The sequence below is a fragment of the Brachyistius frenatus genome, unplaced genomic scaffold (assembly GCF_029030835.1).
Source record: "Brachyistius frenatus isolate BFR_SWC_R1_liver_20210118 unplaced genomic scaffold, ASM2903083v1 Contig_22, whole genome shotgun sequence".
Classification (NCBI taxonomy): domain Eukaryota; kingdom Metazoa; phylum Chordata; class Actinopteri; family Embiotocidae; genus Brachyistius; species Brachyistius frenatus.
The window spans coordinates 3,767,477-3,787,151 of NW_027210621.1; the positions used below are offsets into that span (position 1 = coordinate 3,767,477).

General features: G+C 40.6%; 1 protein-coding gene across 1 annotated transcript; it reads right to left on the reverse strand.

The window, feature by feature from the left end:
* Positions 1–97: 97 nt before the first annotated feature.
* Positions 98–19,238, reverse strand: ergic1 (endoplasmic reticulum-golgi intermediate compartment 1). The gene is made up of 10 exons (XM_069696970.1): positions 19,112–19,238; positions 12,150–12,211; positions 8,196–8,268; positions 7,662–7,756; positions 5,250–5,374; positions 4,591–4,695; positions 4,437–4,497; positions 4,095–4,195; positions 2,910–3,032; positions 98–1,638 (listed from the first exon to the last, which is right to left on the reverse strand). The coding sequence occupies exons 1-10, from the start codon at positions 19,129–19,131 to the stop codon at positions 1,531–1,533; spliced, it is 873 nt and encodes a 290-aa protein (XP_069553071.1). The 5' UTR covers positions 19,132–19,238; the 3' UTR covers positions 98–1,530.
* Positions 19,239–19,675: the final 437 nt, after the last annotated feature.

Below are 19,675 nucleotides of genomic sequence, written 5' to 3' on the forward strand. Positions count from 1 at the left end.
ACACACACACACACACACACACACACACACACACACACACACACACACACACACACACAAGCACACTTGTGTCTTAACTTCCATTTTCAACCTGGACTTCACGACTGGACGACTTTCTTTAATTATAAAACCAACCAGTTTAAATGAACCTTAAATGAACCAACATGAAACAAAAGGACTTCAGCCAGCTTTTCGAAAGCCAAACACACGGAGCACACAACTGTAAACTCTATGGTACCTTTACTTGAGGAACACATAGCATTACAGAGTAATTTGAGACGGAAGAGGAAATGGATGGCCTTTAGGAGTAGAAAAACAGGTTCTCAGGGCTTGTGATTATCACTGTCCTCGATCAGAGAGGTTGTGGTAAAAACAGTATAAAAGACCAACAAGTTCTGCCCTTACAAAACCAAACCTTCATTACAATTACATTACAAAATCATGGAAAAATAAATTCACACATCATGTAAATAAAAATAAAACTAGAAACAACCGACATTCACTATTTTGTTTTGCAATCATTTGGATGGAATGGGAAAAACCAGGGACATTTAACAGTGTTGATGGAATATTTGGTATAAATGGACTTGAAAGTGAAGTCTAAAAGTAAGTCTACACGAATACTGTGAAAAGGAACATGCGTGAAAACCCCAGTGAAAATACTGGCATCAGTGGCAGCCAGTGAAAAAGACCGATGGTAAGCCTGAACGGCGGGCACAGTAAACCTGAAGGCACACAGTCTGTTTCAGTCCGTCATTTTATCTCCAGTATTTTAACTATGCTGCATGATACAAAATCTTTTTTTTTTTTTTTTTACAAATGGTTTGAAAAACAGAAACATTTTCAGTCCAGTCTTTGCAAGGTTTCGAAATCCAAAGAACACTTCCTTCCAATAATCGCTGGCTTTTAAAGAACCAAACTCAAAACATTCAGACTGATGTGCTACTTGACCCTGATCCTAAAACTCATTAATTGGCTGAATTGTGTCTTTTTGTCCGTAAACAAGTCATCCATGAATACAAAAATTGTTTCTAGTAGTGAATACATGTGTAGATGCTGTTTGGAACACATGGTGCTCCCACCACATTTAAAAAAAAAAAAAAAAAAACTTTAAGGTTAGGATGAATATCTGCTTTTTTTTTTTTCTCTTTTTTTACTTCATTTAAAAAAAATATCAGCTGCATTCTTCAGAAACATATACTGGTTAAATCCTGACACGCAGTACTTTAAAATTAATCTCCACAGTAACAAAAGAGATCTCCTCTCCTCTCCTCTCCTCTCCTGACACTGAAGACGGAGGAAGCGGACATGTGATAGTCAGCGTCCACGCGTCACCAGAGCAGATGAGAGGATCTTCAGTCAAAGAGACACAGCCTGTGTAGCCTGGTAGTTATATCCGGAGACGCTCTTCATTGGTCACGGTGATACAATCTCCTCAAGGAAGCTGTTTCAGGCTGGACTGGATTTAGCTACCAGGCTAGCAACTTTGTACTTATAAATAAGATGCGAGGAGGGGGTGGGAAGCAGTCCTCATGACATTTTTCCGATCTGGATCTTCTTCCAGGCCTCTGAAGCAGTGAATATACAGGAGTCGATGATTCCCGCGACTGTGAACGTCCCTCCAACGATGGCACAAATCTACACAAAAACATGTCAATCAACATTTAAGAGATTTGATTTTTTTTTTTTTTTTTCTTTTCTGGTTATTAAGGCTCAATATCAGCTGGGCTCAATCCCATTTAATTATAACTACATTTTACCGACACCTCTTTTATGACTGGAATCCAGCAAAAAAAATAAAAATCCCTGCTGCAGCTTAACTCACTAATCTTAAACTATGACTCATGATGGTGCTATAAGAACAGTCATCTCCTGCCCGTGCCTTGGGTCACGATAAACCTTAAACAACACAAAAAGACAAATAATGGTGTCGCTCATTAACCGGGCAGCTGATATAATCCTGACTGCATAATCGGTCAGCGGGAAACTTTCCTCATGAGGGTTCCGCCAAAATTCCTTCACCGACAAGGTGAGGTGGGGAGTCGAGGCACAGCAAGGCAAACGTGGGATTTGCAGTTATTCACTTTCTTGACGAGCCCGATGAGAAGATCAGCTGCTCTCGCACTCTAAAGCTGCAGGTTGTTTCGCAGAACTAGCAGCAGGAAGACACGGCTAACCAACGTAGAGACATTTTATCACCTGGCGAAATATACTCGACCTATTTTTTATTTCTAACTTAAAAAGAATAATTAGGCTTTGAAAAAAAAAATCTTAAGTTCGAAGACAAATGCCACGCTGTTTAACAGTTAAATGCCTCACCGTATTAACCAGCCAGCTGCTAACTTTGTCTATCTGCTATAAGGTGCGGAGGCTTTTCACTGGAAACGAGTGAGACACAGTAAAGGGGCTAAAATTGTGTTAAAACTTGTGGACCATATAACCAAATAATTTAGTAATTCTAATAATCCTAATAATCCTTCTTGTACTTGAACAAGATGAGTTTACAACCATGTTAGCGCCTCTGTGGCTATACTTCAGCACACTGGTGCTTTGAGCTAAAAATGTTAACATCACCATGACGACATGCTGATGTCCAGTAGCTATAATATTGACTGTGTTCACTATCTTAGTTTAGCACGTTAACATACAAACTTTTGCTAATTGGCAGGAAACAAAAAGTCGTAGCTATCCATTAAATACACATTTCTGTCTGGTCCAAAGTTGTAAACTGACCCACCCGCCAATATTATCATCCCAGGAACCAATGAGTACAGCTGTAAAACAGTGTTTAAAACACAAACTCATCCTGTTAAAAATGAAGGCCTTAAATTCAATTAAATCCTTCTTCAAATGTACTTTTGGGCACAGTTATGTGTTTTGGGTAAAAGGCGAGCGACGGATTGACTCACTGTCGTGATGAAGCGGTAGAAGGGCTGCCTCCTCTCGGTGTACTTCACTGTGATTGGACTGAGGTCGTATCTGAACCAGATTGCTGGGATAATTCTGCCCGTGTGGCTGTAAGCGACATATTCCTGGTGTGGGAAGGAAAAACAGAGTGTTACAGCGTGTAATGTGTTTTGGAGCTGCGGCTGGCAAGAAAGGCCGATTGAATCAACAGCGAGAAAGTTAAGCCCGTTAAAAGGAGCAATGTGTGTGATTTAGTGGCATCTAGCGGTGAAGCTCCAGATTGCAACCAACTGAACACCCCTCACCTCACCGTCCCTGTCCAAGCGTGTAAGAGACTCTAAGGTGTCCTAGAAAAACATGAAAGACCCTCTCTAGAGCCAGTGTTGGGTTTGTCTGTTCAGGGCCACAGTAGGAACATGGCAGTGAATTGTAGATAAGAAGGGCTCATTCTAAAGGAGGTCGATTCTTAGTTTTAGGGGATTCATTATTCTTGAAAACTGCCAATAAATTCTCCACACTGAACCTTTCGTTTTGAGCAATCTGGACATTCATTCTTATCTGCAGTTGTGACAGCGGCATTTTTATGAGTCATTGCTGAATATGTTTTGGATAAAGTCACTCAAAAGTCATAAATGATTCACACTAAATGAATCTTGGCAGAGTAAAACTCAGATGAAGTAAGCCTGAGGGGGATACAATATGTTGAATGGCATTGTTACGCAATGACACGGCTCTCAGTGAGCTTATATAAATCAATCTCTGTAAAATCACTGCTGATTCACCTACATGATACATTTGATCATATCAATACCTTTAGCATGACAAAGGCTGTTGTTTTAGCCCAACCTTGGATCATAGCTGGATCTTTATTTATCCTTTGGAAATGAGGTTTGGGGAATATTTTGCTCTTCCCAGCTTCACAGCTGACCTGCACTGTTATTACTCCACACTCCAAACCCAGCTGTCAGTCAACACAGTTCTAGGAAGGGTGTTTATGGTTTGTTGACATCGAGCGAGCGTTTCCAGTCAGTAAAGGGTGAGCTTTCACTTCCGGGTGAGTGCACAAGTTAACGCAGTAATACATGCTCCGGCCATATGTTGGGATGGTCACACTGCCTCCATGACGGGTGAAAAAACTAAATGTATGATCTCAGGAGAAAGGAATAAAACATGCGGGGATACGGTACCTTGTTGGCTACTGTGTACTGGTAGGAGAACCTCTGTTTGCCTGAAAGGTCTTCATACACTGTTGGTACAATCTTCAGTATGTAGTCGTGCGAGGCCAGAGCTGCAAAGGAGTTATTTTAATAAAAAAAAAAAAAAAAACTTTAGTATTTAAAAATGGGCGTTTTTAAAAAAAAATTTTTTATCATGATGTCAAGTGTCAGCTTTGTGAATCAAGTTTCCACTGGATTCAAAAGCTTTCCACTACGTGTCTCATTCCCTTGCATCATCCAATGTCAGCAAGCGCACTAACATAAATGTCACACCGTGGTTACAATGAGTCCACGAGCAGTGTGGATACATACGATTGGATGACAGCTTGTCAGCCCCTCCCAAAGCGTTAAAGGCTCCTTGGACTTTTTGTACCTGCGTGACAAAAGAGAGACAAGAGGTACATGTTCAGCCTTGATATTGAAGATGTTATCGTCCTCCATTATTTTTGTGTGTGTGCGTTCTGACCTGCAGCTTTTCTCCAAATGCCAGCTTGTGGATGGTGTGCGTCATATCAGGGCTTTGGGGCTGCGCTGTGGCGCTGTGTGTTGACACATGGAAGTTTCCTGGTACCTGAAGACGCGCACACACACACACACACCCCCAAAGAGCTAGCAACACAAGTAACTGAAACACATTTAGTTAACTAATGACCAGGTCCGAATGCACACACATTCAGTTGGAAGCTAAATGTTCACACATTTCCATCTATTCCACAAACAAAAGTGTTAACTATCCAACTGCTGGGTTAATCATTTTAAATGTGCTGGAAAGACTGACGCACAAGATGGAGGTGGGGCAAACAGGGCTTCACGGGGACCGTCAGATGTAACTGAACTCCAGAGCTTTTCCATTTAACATAACTCAATTTAGACTAAAAGAGGAAGGGGGGGGGGGGCAGACAGGGGTTCATGCTCCATGTTTAACTCAAGCCCAAGACAAATATACAACATATAGTCCAAAAGTGCACGTCCCACAAAATATCAGGCCTCTTAGCCGATCAGTCATAACGTAACTTTTGACCACAGAGAAGCAGACTTTTGCCATTTCCTGAGGAGGATCATTAACACAAGAAAAGTAGTTCATGCATCCTGTGTGGTTAGTCTTCCTGTGTCATGAGGCCTTACTTTGTTGATGGTAAACTCTCCCTCGAAGCGACAACCATCCCCCTGGTTGAGGGGAATCTTCATCGAGTTGTCTATGTGACCGACCTCGTGGCGACCCATCTCATCTTGGATGTCCAAACCCACCACTGAAATAAACAAAGAAACACAGGAGACCTTTCAAACATGCAGTTAAAAAAAAAGGACCTAAATATGATACATTTTCCTCTGACAGATCCAAACTTTCACTTGCTTTAGAGCTGAGATAATTATTCAGTTAATCATCTAGTCAAGAAATAAAAAGTAATCAACAAAAATGACTGAGAATTTATTTTCGATTGATCTTTTTCAATGACTAATTTGGTCAGAAGAAAGGTCAGAAAACAGTAACAAATTCCTAGTGATGTCCTGTTTTATCTGATTCAAATTTTACATTGATATAACACAAAAAAGTAAATCCTCACACAGGAACTGAGGATGATTTTTTTGTTGTTGTGTGATCACTCAACCTATTGTTTAAACTCAACATCAGCCATTTGCTTCTTTTCTCTATTTTGTACGCAACCATGATCTTTATTATTTTTGGTAGTTGAGTTAAATAACTTTAAAAAAAAAATGCACAAGTTGTTCACAGGACCACAAAATTATGAATACATTTCAAAACATTACCATGAATTGCAAATGATGATTTGGTTTCAGGGAAAACTAACTATTTGAAGACATCACCACCTTGTGACAGGCATGTTACCAGATTTATAAAGTGATCGATTAACTGGTTAATCAAAGAAATGATTGTTAACTGATACTGGGAATAATCTTTATCTGTACCTCTACTTTTTACATTCAACAACCAAACAGAAATTTTGTTTAATAAATGAAGACGAATGAAGAGAGAAAATATGAATATCGTTGCAGAGAGTGACCCACAAAGTAAACACAGAAAGTCCAAACAGACATACAGCCATCATGCCCATGGTCCTCACTCTGTGTTTTTCCATCTAGGCTTCAAGCGAGCCTCCCCCACCCCCCTCCTGCAGGCTGCCCCGTGTTGGCACACTGGCAGTGACCTATTTTCAGAGGCTGCCTGTGCTGCTGCATGTCGGCCAGCAGTGCAGAGAGGGCCGTCTGCTAAAACCTCCACATGCCGTCTGTCTGACCTTTGACATTCACAAGGAGTTTGGCCCCCCTCCCTCCCCTCGTCAATCCAGATCTCAAAATACAGTGCACAAATATAAGTGAAGTGTGCCCGGTGTGTGAGTGGGAGAGATGGTTGTTTCTCCTTTTTAAGACATTTAAGGAGTGGAAGTGTGTTGATATGAAGTGGATCCGGGGTGAGGTGGTATCGGGATTATCATAAGGTTATTACACCTGGTTGTGCTTTTCCATGAAGTCACAAATCAAGATGAGACTACCTGTAAAGGTCAGTGGAGGAAGACGATGTTTAGTTCTGGTGCAGCAGAGCACATAAATAGCAAAAAAACCCGGATGGAAATGCCAAGTTTTCCTTGATGAAAAGGTTTCTCCCCAAAAGTACATTTGCAATAGATGACAACCTGTTTGGAGGTCTGTAAACTAGACTGATGTGCAGTGTTAACATGCAGGATGAGGGGCTGAGGAACATTTTTGTTCATTACATGCAGCTGCAGTGTGGTTACAGCAGCGTGTTTGAGATGGTATTTAAGAGGGCCCCTGCATTTCACAAAAAGAAAGGCTTCAATTCTGCAAATAAACAAAACCACCGTACACACAATCATCAAGAGCTTTAATTGGAAACGGCAGAGGGACAGTCTTTGTTTAGGCATGCAGTGACTGAGCTCGTCTAAACACATGGACGACAGCTGTGTGTCAACATGCCAGAGCCTCTATCGCAGAAATCTGGGTTTAATTTTCACACGAGCGTTTATTAGCTTTGCCATTTTTGGAAATCGCTTGAACTGAGTGAATGTGTGAGTTTTCTGTGCGGCCCAGGCCTCGACAACGTGTGCCAGTTTGGATGTGTGATTTGTCATCGGGCATAGTTTCTGAGGAGAGTCATGAGGAGAAAATAACCAGTGACTGCTCTCCATCCTGGTGCACTTCAACCGGCCTGCCCTGACATCGTAGTGGAGTGGACGAGCCAGCGGAGGCTGCGCCATGTGAAACTCATCACAGCTGTATGGCAGCACGAGATTAAACGGAGGCCACACAGGGCCGAGGCCGCTCTGGTGTTCTCGAGGAGCATGCCACAACACGACCGGGTAAACAAACCATTATGTCGTTTTCTTTATCTGAGGCATCTTTTATCTTCTGCCAATATGCCATGTTAATTAGGTCAAGTATGATACTATCTGATAAAAAGGAGGCCTTAAACAATGTGAAAGGGAAAACACACAAATAGGAAGTGTGATGCAGAGAAATAGAGATTTGTGTATGTGTATATATGATGTATATACTCACAATCACAGTGCAAGTTTGGCAAACTGATGTTTAAACTCACATCTATCTTCCCACCACTGTTTTTATCAGGATCATCCACATATAGTTCATTTACACTGTAATGGATGGAAAAGAGAGAGAAATGGTTAGATAATCAGTAAATACAACTTTTAAATGAGAAAAGGTCATTTTCATTAGAAAAAGACAATTTTCTCCTCCCACAACAGGTCCTATCGCTTTAACAGTCGGAGACTCATCCTTGGCTAAATTAAAAGAGCATTTGTGTATCTCTGTCAGTGTAATTTCCTTTCCGTCACACCGAGTCATCCCTTATTACAGCCAAAAGGCTGACGCATGCACCAGACCAATTTCCGGTGAGAAAATTTACTCCATTCATTGGTTACAACACTGACTGGGCAAGAATGCTTAATAATGAGGGCATTGACATTCATGAAGTCTCTCTGTCTTGTCCTGTGGGGCAATCAAGTGTCGACTGTCCATGGGTGTGTTTCAGCAACAGGATATTATGAGGTAGGCGGATGCTGCGATACCTACATTTCAGTGGCAATGAATCCCGTCAGCTCAGACAGGAACAGGAAGAGTATAAAGACACAGCAGAGGATGGAAACTGTGGGCAAAGAGGAAGACAGCTTAATGAGCACTTTGTTTAAACTTAAGTCATCGCTGATCTCACGTATGTCACTTTCACATTGATCTCATATTACACCAGCTTTTCATGCAATGATGCAAACCAAATGAGCTGGGATAATTCAGTCTTTTAGGGAACGGCTGACCTAAGCTATTGACATTAATGAAATCAAAGCAGCCATAAAAGATTTTCCCTTATAGCGTATAAATGACGTTTTTACTGACACAATGTTAGGCCTGCCATTACGCAGGTTTTTAAAGACCCTCCTACACTAATTACACATTAAATCCCAGCACATCAGGCAGCCATTACAGCATATCTTCTTTGAGAAAGGTGATCTCATGCTTTGCCTTAATAAGTCCTAAAAGCGGCTCATTTTTAAATTCCCTTATTCAAACTCATAAACTGACAATCACCCAGCCCAAAAATGGCTCCTACAAAAGAAGCTAGAAAAACCAAATTAGGAATATTAGCCTTAAATAATAAGTATCTTCTTTTACTCTGAGTCAAAATAAAGGCTAACCTTTAAAAGGACAAGCAGCCGGGCCTGTCTGTTTGATTACATGTGTCAAACTAATCAGCCAAAGGGTCAAAATAAAATGTTGTCATGTGTTTACAAAGATAAATATGGAAGGAACTGATCTGTGTCTGCGCAACTGTGGTCTATCCGGTATGGCAAGAGTTGCGGTCAGAAAGCGCTCACTCAGCAGGTGAGCCGTGTTTACGTGGCAACTGTCTCCTAGGATCACACAGTCACATGACCTTGTGGTTGGCAAAGCCTTGCAGCCAAACCTGTGGCTGGTGGAGGCTTTACGTAAGGTAATGTTTAACCTACAAACAAGAGGGAGCGTCGCTATGACACATCGGTTGCCAATTCAGGTTCATCACCAGACCTCTATAGTAATTCTTACCTGACTTCAAAGGATGTAATACTGGAAAGGGATTACTAAAGATTACAGTGATGGGCTACTACTGATGTGAGGCTTCAATAGCTTTGCAATGGGAATACTGACGAGACAAATAATTTGCAAAGACCTAACATGAGTGTTTTTTTTTTTATTGAAACACAGAGACCTGAGGGCTGTGACACAAAGAATCGGCTACAATAACACCACGAACCAGTCAGTGATATCTGAAACTAGCCTTGTATTTCCATAACTAGACATACCGATTATTTTTGTATCATTTGTGTTCTGCCAAAGGCTTATTTTATCCTCATAACACAGGCAGAAAAAAACAGATATTAAGAGAGAAAATCCACCAGAGAACAGATTAATACATTATACCCCAAACAAGAAGGGCTCCAGAAACCGCTGTGGCAAAAACAGAGGTATATACACAGATAGAGTAAATACCGTAAAAATTTAACCAAAAGGAATGTGCCGCGGAAAAAAAAAAGAGTAACAAAAGCAGATGGGGTCAAATATTTGGCCTTTTGTAAAAAAGGGGGAAAAGGGGAGTCCGTTTCTGTTGATGCCAAGCCAGAGTGAGACCTGACCTGCTGTGGATGAAGAAATAATAGTTGTCTAATATCAACCCACTGCCCTCAGCCCTAGACAGTGGATGGAGACAGGAAGGGAGTCGACTGTGTACAGGAAGGACTTCCATCCACTTCCTCTTGGGTGGAAACTCTCGCGTATATCTTTAGTCATTTCATTCTCTTCCCTGTCATCAAAAGAGGTGCTATAATCTCCTAAAAACTGTTCACCGTACAATTGCAGCTCTGATTATACACTGTGTCATCAGTTTTGTGGGATAGTTAGCGCTACCCTGTGCTCTCATTAGCTGACCAATGAACAACCAATACTAGAAAATGACTGAGGAGCCAAAAATGCGTCATCAGGTCTCTTTGTATCCCATCAAGCAGTGAATAATCAATGCGGTCCCTGATTACACAATGACGTATCGATGACAAGCAAGAAATCACATGACCTGAGTGAAAAAAAAGTATTCAGATTTCCATTGATGACTTCTGGGGCGCCTGTGGCGATGAAAGAACATGACCATTATCATTCTTACCATACTCGCTGCGCTAAAACAGGTAGTGCTCCACACTGACTGTCTCCGGCAGGACGTACGTCTGCGCTGGGACAGGCAGGTACTTGAATTACAGCTGTCAACTCCTGTCCTTCCTAAACTGTTCCTTCAGCACATTCCCCTCCCTGAGCCGCCACTGATGCCTCTTTCCATTTACTTTCTAATGTAAAATGTGCATGTCAATCTCCAGAGGTGTGCTAATTACTACCTCTAAAACACCGCTGGGATTGTAAAGTTTTCGCCTTTCAAGGAGAATACCGTTTGCACGTACGAGAGAGACAGCAAAACGTGGGAGAGAAAAACTTCTTATCACTTCAAATAAAGACAACTAAAGGTTCCCGGGTCATCTAAAAAGGTATTATATTGGGGAGAGCCTGTTTACGCGTCTGTCATTTGTATTTAGATACATATTGCATATACAGGTTTGTGTGATAATATATATTGTTAAAATAAATAAAGATATTGTTGAAAAAAAAAAAAAAAAAAAGATATACAGATGAAAGTCATTTTTGTTGCTGGCTGTTTAACACTTACCTACACAATAATGACACATTAAATCCGTTGCTGTTGCTATTACTACCGTTTAAGGCTAAATTAGCGAGCGACATTGCTGAAAGATGAATTAGGAAAAGTGTGAACAGAGACATGTGTGTGCTTGCTCGCCAAGAGTAAGCTAAGAAGGCCGACACCACTTTCAGATCTGTATGCTAAATATGACGCTCGGGCTAGAGGGCAGTTAGTCTCTATGCTAAACTAAGCTAAGACCGTGTTCCAAATGACGTACTTCGCTTAGTACACCAACAGATTGGGCTCTTACGTGTTAGGACTCTTACTTGTGTAGCACTTGAATTTCGACAAGGTAGTGTTTTCTCAAATGGCACATTGCTGCACTTACCAGAAATAACTGCAGTATTTGAATGCATCACCGGCCAACAAATCTGTAGCTTCAATTATTTTACCAAGAAATGAACATGTGTATCTGCCCTCTATATTACACACACAATAAACACACCGACGGCCTCTATTGTTGCGTAACATGGTGGTATTTAGTGAAAAATAAGCACTTTCGTGCAATGCTCTGCAGCAGCTGCAGCTTCCTCATACTCTTTGATTTACGTAGCCAAAATGGCAACCGTGGAGTGTGGAAAGAGTCCAGTGGTTCACACTCAATTTTTTGCACCATTTTGAGCGCATCGTCCGGGTACTTGAAGTGCACTGGGTACATCCATACTTTGACAGTGTGAACGCACTTACGCACTCAGAATAGTGTTAATACGCTGGCCTAGCTCTGCCTGTAAACAAAAATAAATCAAACAAATCAGCTTACCAAGCACCTCTAATGCTCACTAATTTCTGTATCATTACATACAGAACGTTAGTTAGTTTAGCTTAGTGCAAAGAAAGTCTAAACAAAACTCTAAACAGCACCTTTATTGCTCACTACTAACCACAGTTTGTCACCTTTACAGGTTGGTTTGCTGTTAATTATCGAGTCACAGAAGTGTTGCAGGTGGGACGATTGTGCTACATTAGGACAGAGCCAGGCTAACAGTTTCACTGTTTTAACACTCCTGCAAGCAGCTTGTTAGTTTCAAATTGTATGTACAGTCATGAGAGTGGTATTTAAAAAAAAAATTTAGCCAACTTTTAACAAGAAAGTGAATAGGTGATTAGGTTTTGTATCTTTTTGTATCTTTAATCCTAAATGTTGCTTATAGAAGCAACATTTATTGGTATACAGATGTGAACAACTCAAACCTGATTAAACAACATCCAAATGATGAAAAACCCAAATTTTGGCTGTTGCATGAAGGACTACTCACTGAAAGCTCCCGTGTATGTTGGCTGGGTGAGATCTTTTGGCACTTTTCTGTAGATATCAAATCTGGGGAAATACAGGAAGAAAAGGACACACACACACAAAAAAAGCAAAGTGAGAGTGAGAAAAAAAAATTGCAAAAGTAAACACTACATGCTGAGAAGCACATTCTGTACCCATCAGGCTGTGCGATATTACAGAGGAGGGGAGGAATGCTAGCTCTGGACCGCTGCCATTACATATAAAAGATCCAGACAGCCGGCCACACGTTTTACAGGGTTACACCTCTTCCTTTGAAATGTGGGCTTTGTAATTGTGACCTGACCCCGACAAAGGTCTCTGACACACCACCTGTACATCGGAAAACACCCAGTCAACATAAACCACACACGAACAACAAAGAAAAGAGACACGCTGGACTATAAAGGCAACTCCAGTGACATCTTCAAACGATGTGATTTCATGTTCTTGGCAGTAAGTGGGCATAATAGTCCAATTACATTCGGGAACGTCGGTGACGGATTCAGTTTGGACACATCGGACTGTAGATTTATTCACATCTAAATCTCAGTTTAATAGTTTTGGATCTGCTTGGATACTTTAAAAAAAAAAGAAGGTGCGTAAATCAAGTGAATCAGAAGCAGGGGATGATCATTACCACCTGATTCGATCAACTCTCCTCTTGTGAAATATTGTTGTTGCCTATTTGGGAAGCTGAGAAAGGGTAAAAAAGTTGCTACTCAACACCAAAACTATTTAGGCTCTGGAGTTCTTGCGCATGTCCTTTTTGGGGAGTGAAACATTTTCGACCCCGAACTCCATCGCTGACTGTGCAAACCCCACCCACACTCTCCTCTCGCACTCAACTCTCCTCCCTCATGTCCGACCCAAAACGCTCACATCTGTGCACATTTCTTCCACCGAGAGCTGCCAGAGAAATAATCACAGCTGATGCAATGCAGGGCGGGGGAGGAAGTGTGTGTGTGTGTGTGTGTGTGTGTGTGTGTGTGTGTGTGTGTGTGTGTGTGTGTGTGTGTGTGTGTGTGTGTGTGTGTGTGTGTGGGAGGGGGCAGGGGGAGAGGGCTTCCTGTCCAGCCACAACCCTGCTGTGTCTCTTGCTTTGCCTCAGCGCCTGCTTTCCTTTATTTTCATCTGAGGTCCAGAGACCCCTGGATCCTAAACACCTCAGCCAGCCTCTCTCTGGCCAACTGGCCTGACAGGATATACAGCACAGAGAGGGGCTGGGCGGGGAGGTCAGGGAGTCCTCGTTCTGTATCAGGATCAAAATAACTTCTGGACCAATACGCTTCCTCAATGTTAAGCCCTAATGTGCAGAGGGAGGGTCTCTGTCCTTATGTCCTCTTCTGAGACCACAGGACAGGTGCAGCGATTAAACCACTGTCAGGTGGTTTAACCTTTAACCTTTGGTTAAAGTGGTCGCACAAGACAGAAGAAGTTCAGCTCTTGCTATTTACCCAGTGGCAACTAAAACTGTGTTAAAGAGAAGTCTTATGGAAAAAATGATTTTACTTTTAAATAACACATTTTATACATAAATAATGTGTATTAATTACTGTATATGAATTCTTGTATATAAAAGTACATTTACATGTATACATAGTTACATATTGTTTATATAGTTATGTACATGTATGTAGTTCTGCTGAACAACATCTAGAGCACTTTAAATATGTCATGAATATACATGGTTATTCTTTTGGACTTACTGGTACATATTATTTTTGTACAGTAGCTCTAATTTGACTTGTCAAAATTCAGTTAAATACACTATGATTGTGAGCGTTGCTTTAAGATTAGTTGATTCATTATTAGTTGATCTACAGAAAATGAATCGCCAACTATTTTCATAATTGATTAATCATTCTGAGTCTTTTTTAATGAAAAATTACTGAAATTCTCTGATTCCAGTTTCTTAATGTGAATATTTTCTGGTTCCTTTACTCCTGTGTGATAATAAACTATCTTTTGGTTGTGGACTGTTGGTTGGGACAAGACATAATAGGCTAAACACAGCTAATCGATTAATCGAGAAAATAATCAACAGATTAATTGATAATGATGATAATTAGCTGCAGCCCGACTTTACTGAGAACTAAATCATTACTTGTGTGTTTAAAATAATCCTAGACATAAGAGTAATGTATGTAAAGTATGTTAGTATCCTCTTAAATGTTCCGGTTATTATGAGAACATTACACCACTGACTGTCCTTTTGCTTTACAGAATAAATTTAGCAAAACAAACCTCGCTAACAGCTGAATGACGTGGATTTGCTGATTAGGTTATTAACAGTTCTGTCTCTTGCTGTAGAAACGCAAATACATGTGTTTAGCAGTCACAGTTTCCCACTGCTAAATTCAGATCTGAGCAAAGAAACAAAATCTCACGTAGCTGGTCACTCGAGACGCGAGACGAAATCTGATGCTACAGTGCATGTGAACTGTAAATAGTCTGGCATGGATAGACAGTCTGGACAGAACTACAAACAAGACACAAGGACGGAATTACACTTGAACTGAACAATTGGAGACGTAGGCAAAATGAAAACTGTGGCATCGTCGTATTATCTGCATACCTACGCAATACAAAATGTGCTAAAGATTACACGGTGAAGCGGCACTAGAAAAGTTGTACAGCCCGACCCTACACCACAATTGGAATAATGACATGATTCATCTTTTAAATTGCAACGCTATAAATTTGTGAAAGTAGAAGTTTACCTGTAATATTTTAAAGCATTCGCACATCTATTCCCTTTTAAACTACAGGATATTTGGTAGTTTTATATTTGGTAGTAATTTATAATCATTAGACTGACATATGTTAACAACAGTACACTTAAGCCCCACGTTAAAATGATGTATGACTAAATATGAAAAGTATAATAATGCATCATTTATACGGCATAAATGTGATCAGCAACAGGTGGCGATTAAAATATATCCTAAAGAATAATTTGAAAATGCTAAGTTTAAATACGCTTTAATAAAACATGACTGCTGACATGACAATAACGATACAAAAAGAAGCAATGTCAAGTACACTGAAATAATGGAAATTCTTAAAGAATTGTAATGTACTGAATGTCTTTTTATATTTATCTGTAAAAATACACTTCTTATCTTTAGACTGGAAGAGAGCTCAATTCCTCATAATTTCCTCTGCTGAGAACGCCCTGTATTCATTAATATTCATGTTGACTTGAGAGTTCACCTCTCGGCCTGTCGCTGACATTTGTAATTTCCTGAATTACAGTCAACAAATCTCCCTCCGTCACATCTCATCGCTCGGTCTCCTGCACAAGGGCTCAGATGTTTTGTGATCAGTGAGGACACAGTGTACCAGCATCTCTCTGTTGATACCGTGAAAAGAAAGCACTGGGCCACTTTTGCGAAAAGGAAGGCTCTTGCGAAATAAACCGAACCTCACAAATGAGTCACAGTGAGTCAGGAGTTCATCCATGTACAGCTGAGTAAACCTCCAATATGGAAGACGGAAGTTCTTCTTCTCACTCTGATCATCTCACATCACAGCCTATAAGCAGCACCTGCCTGCATTTTCCTTTACGTAGGTTTTCAGTCATCCCCTCTCCGTGTACGTCAAGTGTTAAACACGGGCACGATGAAGAGATATCATTACATCTATTGACAAAACACTGCACATGCTCACTGAGGCTCTGCAGTCGCCATGATGTAATTATCCCATAACAAACAGATTATTTCATTAAGTTGACCCAACCAAACCTCACTGCGTCAAAACATGACACAATCTAAAGGTCAATTAAACATGGAGGTGGAGGTCATCCTTAGTATTAGAAGCTGATTTTTGTGAAGAAATTATATTACTGCTGAAACGCCATTTAAAAGCAAAACAGAAAGCCAATATCTGAATTCCAGGAGAAGCAATGAATCCATTCTACTGGCACTCATAGCAAATGGTATACAAAGCCTCATCGCATGTATATACACAATCCTGCTGCTGTAAATACTCCCTAGAACACAAAGGGCCTGATTTACTGAACGTCTACGTGTGTAAAATAACGTGCAAACTCCACACCACCCGCAAAAAAATGTCCAAGCAGATTTACTAACGACGTGCAGTGAGGATTGCGTCTTTCAAATGTGCAAATTAACACAACGTTGTCCATTTCACGTGTTTGCCTGCACACATATGTAATATTGGGCGTTTCTATTCAAACGTGCAACATACTGGGAGGGAACATGCAAATAGAACAATTTAGCACCTGCAACGATATTTACTAAACCTGAAAGTAGAAACAGGAGAAGTGATTGCGTGTGTATTTTAGCACGACTGAAGGAGCGTATTAATCACATGTGCAAATCCAGAGACACAGCTGCTCTTATTGTGGTGAGAAGGAGACGCAGGGAAACTAAAGAATACGTTGAGAACGTGGTTTTACACCCGTGGAAATGTGTTTGAGATGACAGAGGGGAATATTATTCAGACATATCCAGCGATGACATTTCTGAGTTATTGAATGAACTGAATGATGATTGACAGCTATCAACAAGGAGGAGCCACGAAATACCACCAATTAAAAAACGTCTTATGACTCAGCATCGTCCTGCCTCTGGGTCGTTCCAGCGTATCTCTGCTTGGATATCCCACCCAGTCCCGTTATTCAGGTGTGCCGTCACAGGTACTGAACGTGTCCCGCAGAGTTCACAGGTCGCTTCATCAGGTTCACGAGCACTCGCGAGGCACTGAATGAAAAGTCACCTGCTCATCACCAGAAAGATCTGGACCCGCTGATCGGTGTTTGTTAGAGGATCTCATCCAACATCCCTCCTCTTTTATTTGCTGACATTTTATCATAAGCCGTTTTATTTCGCCTAATATAAGAGTCCCTAACAAAGGCACTATTAACTCCTGTGTGAGTGACATCTAATAACCACTGCAGTGTCCAACGTTTTCAGAGATTTACTATGCTTTTTATAAAAAAAAATTAAATGATATGCTTTTACAGGTTTACATACATCTCTCTTTGTCCAGCTATGGAGAATAGTGCCTGTGCTCACCTATCATTCTGGAGCATGGAAAAAAAAATGATGTGGTTTGTTTGTATTTCTTTAAACTGATCACAATTTACTTAAACGCAGAACTTGCCATCGAAGCGTAGGTTGCTAGCTCGGATACTGCTGTTGTTGTTCCATGTTGCAACAGAGATTTTAAAATGGTGACACAGATACGAGAAGAGGACAAGAATATCGACTGCAACAGCTGACTCTTGGCAGGTTTATACCAACACACTACATCCGCTAAGTTACAACAGGATTTACAAAATGACCAATGACTTACTTCTGGTGTGGTTAAAACTATACATAACACAGCATTTTGGCAATACATGCTACCAGAGGTGTCACACACACACACACACACACACACACACACACACACACACACACACACACACACACACACACACACACTATCACACTGGTGACTAACGCCTCAGTATTTCTGAGCAAGCAACACCTCAAAACAACTTGCAATGCAGCTATTATCTGATCAGAGCACCAAGTCAGTGAAGCTTCAGAAGACGGCACGGCCGTTGGATAACCTTGGGAACCCAACCTCACACTGGCCTTTTACTGTGGCAGTGCCGTCACACAGGATGTCGTGTGGTAATAACAACACAGCTGTGCTCTTTCACAGAGACCAGAGCAACTGTGATGACACACACCTCCTGTGTGACTGAGGGCTGCAACTGCTGATCATTTTCATTATTGATTCATCTGTTTGCTATTTTCCAATTCATGATTTAAAATCGTGAAAAATGACCATTTATATTGTCCAGAGCCCCTCTGATTTGTATGCATAGCTGACATGATCGATTTGTCGATCAACGGATATAACGAGCAACCATTTTGATGAAGAATTTATCATTTTAATCAATTCTCAAGCAACAAATTTGAAATATCCTCTTGTTCAAGCTTGCGAGATGATATGATCTCCTGCTTTTCTCTGTCAAACTTATTGTCAATTAAATAGCAAACTACATTTGAAGTTGTCACCTAAAAATCTGCAGTTGTTTTTTCAAATTTTCAGAATTTTTTTCTGACACATTATCGAAACACAATTAACAATTAAAGAGAGATTAAATGATAATTTAAGCTCTCCTCAGATGTAGCCTTAATGCTTCTTTTCTATTTTATTTTGACAAAGTTACCACTTTGCACTCAAATCTAAAGACTAATATATGGTTATTAAGAAAGTGTTGTAAGTTTTTGACAGAATACCACTGAGTACCTGACCAAAAGCAGGAATTGACCATTGTGCAAATAGTCTCTTAGTCACATCCTGTCTTTTATTTGGTTTTGGGTGTGCTGTGGTGACAGGTACAACATCTCTATAGAGTAGGTGCAACCATTACCTCAGTTCCTGGTGGCCAAGTATCAATAGACCGTAGGGTGGCTCTGAAATGCTTGCAGACGAGTGTTTTCCTGACATTCACTGTTTATTGATGGATATTGAATCTGAATGGTGCACTGGGAAGACATAAAGCTTTTGCTTGTTAATAAGTCTGAACCTGAACCGTCATGTTTGTTGAGTGTAACATGCAGCTGTGGCACCACTGTGTTTTCTGTTATGGTTACTGTGCACTGAGGTTTTACTGTAATCAGTCAATACAAACATTAGGCTGGGTGAGGAAATCTGCACATGCGCAGGCAGGAGCTCCCACAAAAAAAAAAAAAAAAAAAAACTCATACCTGAGTATCACTCTATCGAGTCGACAAAAACTTCACGACCCCCCCCGCCCACGACAATGGACCCCATTCATGCCAAATGTGAAACACTAGTTACAACTTCATTAGCAGGCGATGCTGTGCCCAACGTTAATTCATCCAGAGCTAGCAGACCTCCAACACACCGCCACCGTCCCATCAGATCTGCACCCAAATGAACGGAAAGCCCCGTACTCACCTCCTAACATCGAAAGGCATGATGTTTGCACGTTTGAAAAGGGGATTAGCGAACAAAGATACACACAACGGGCGACCATACAGCTCTCTTCAGCGCTACCGGTTGTTGTTCATCGGTACCGGGCTGACGTCAGTTTAGGACGCTTTGCAAAAGCCGATTGGCTGAGAGCGACTTCCTGTTCACTGTGACGCTCCTTCCTGCGCGAGCGTCGCATCGGTCTGATTGCTTATTAAACTTTTTTTTATACGGACTGAGGTTGAAACTTGTGTTGAGAGATTCCAAATTATTTTCTTTTTTAAATCGGATATTTAGAGTAACATTTATAAACAGAAAAATAAAGAATATTAGAAGTAAGGAAAAAGTTTGTATTTCTATAATTTTATTCAGTTTTATTTTTTGAAAATCATACCTTGTGTTTATTCATTGATTAAATTAAATTAAATTACATGAAAACATTTTCAATAAAAAAATGTTTGTTGTTGTTTCGTTACGTTTAAGGGACTATACATTAAATCATTATAAAAAAATAAAAATAAAAAAATAAAAAAATTTAAAAAAATTACC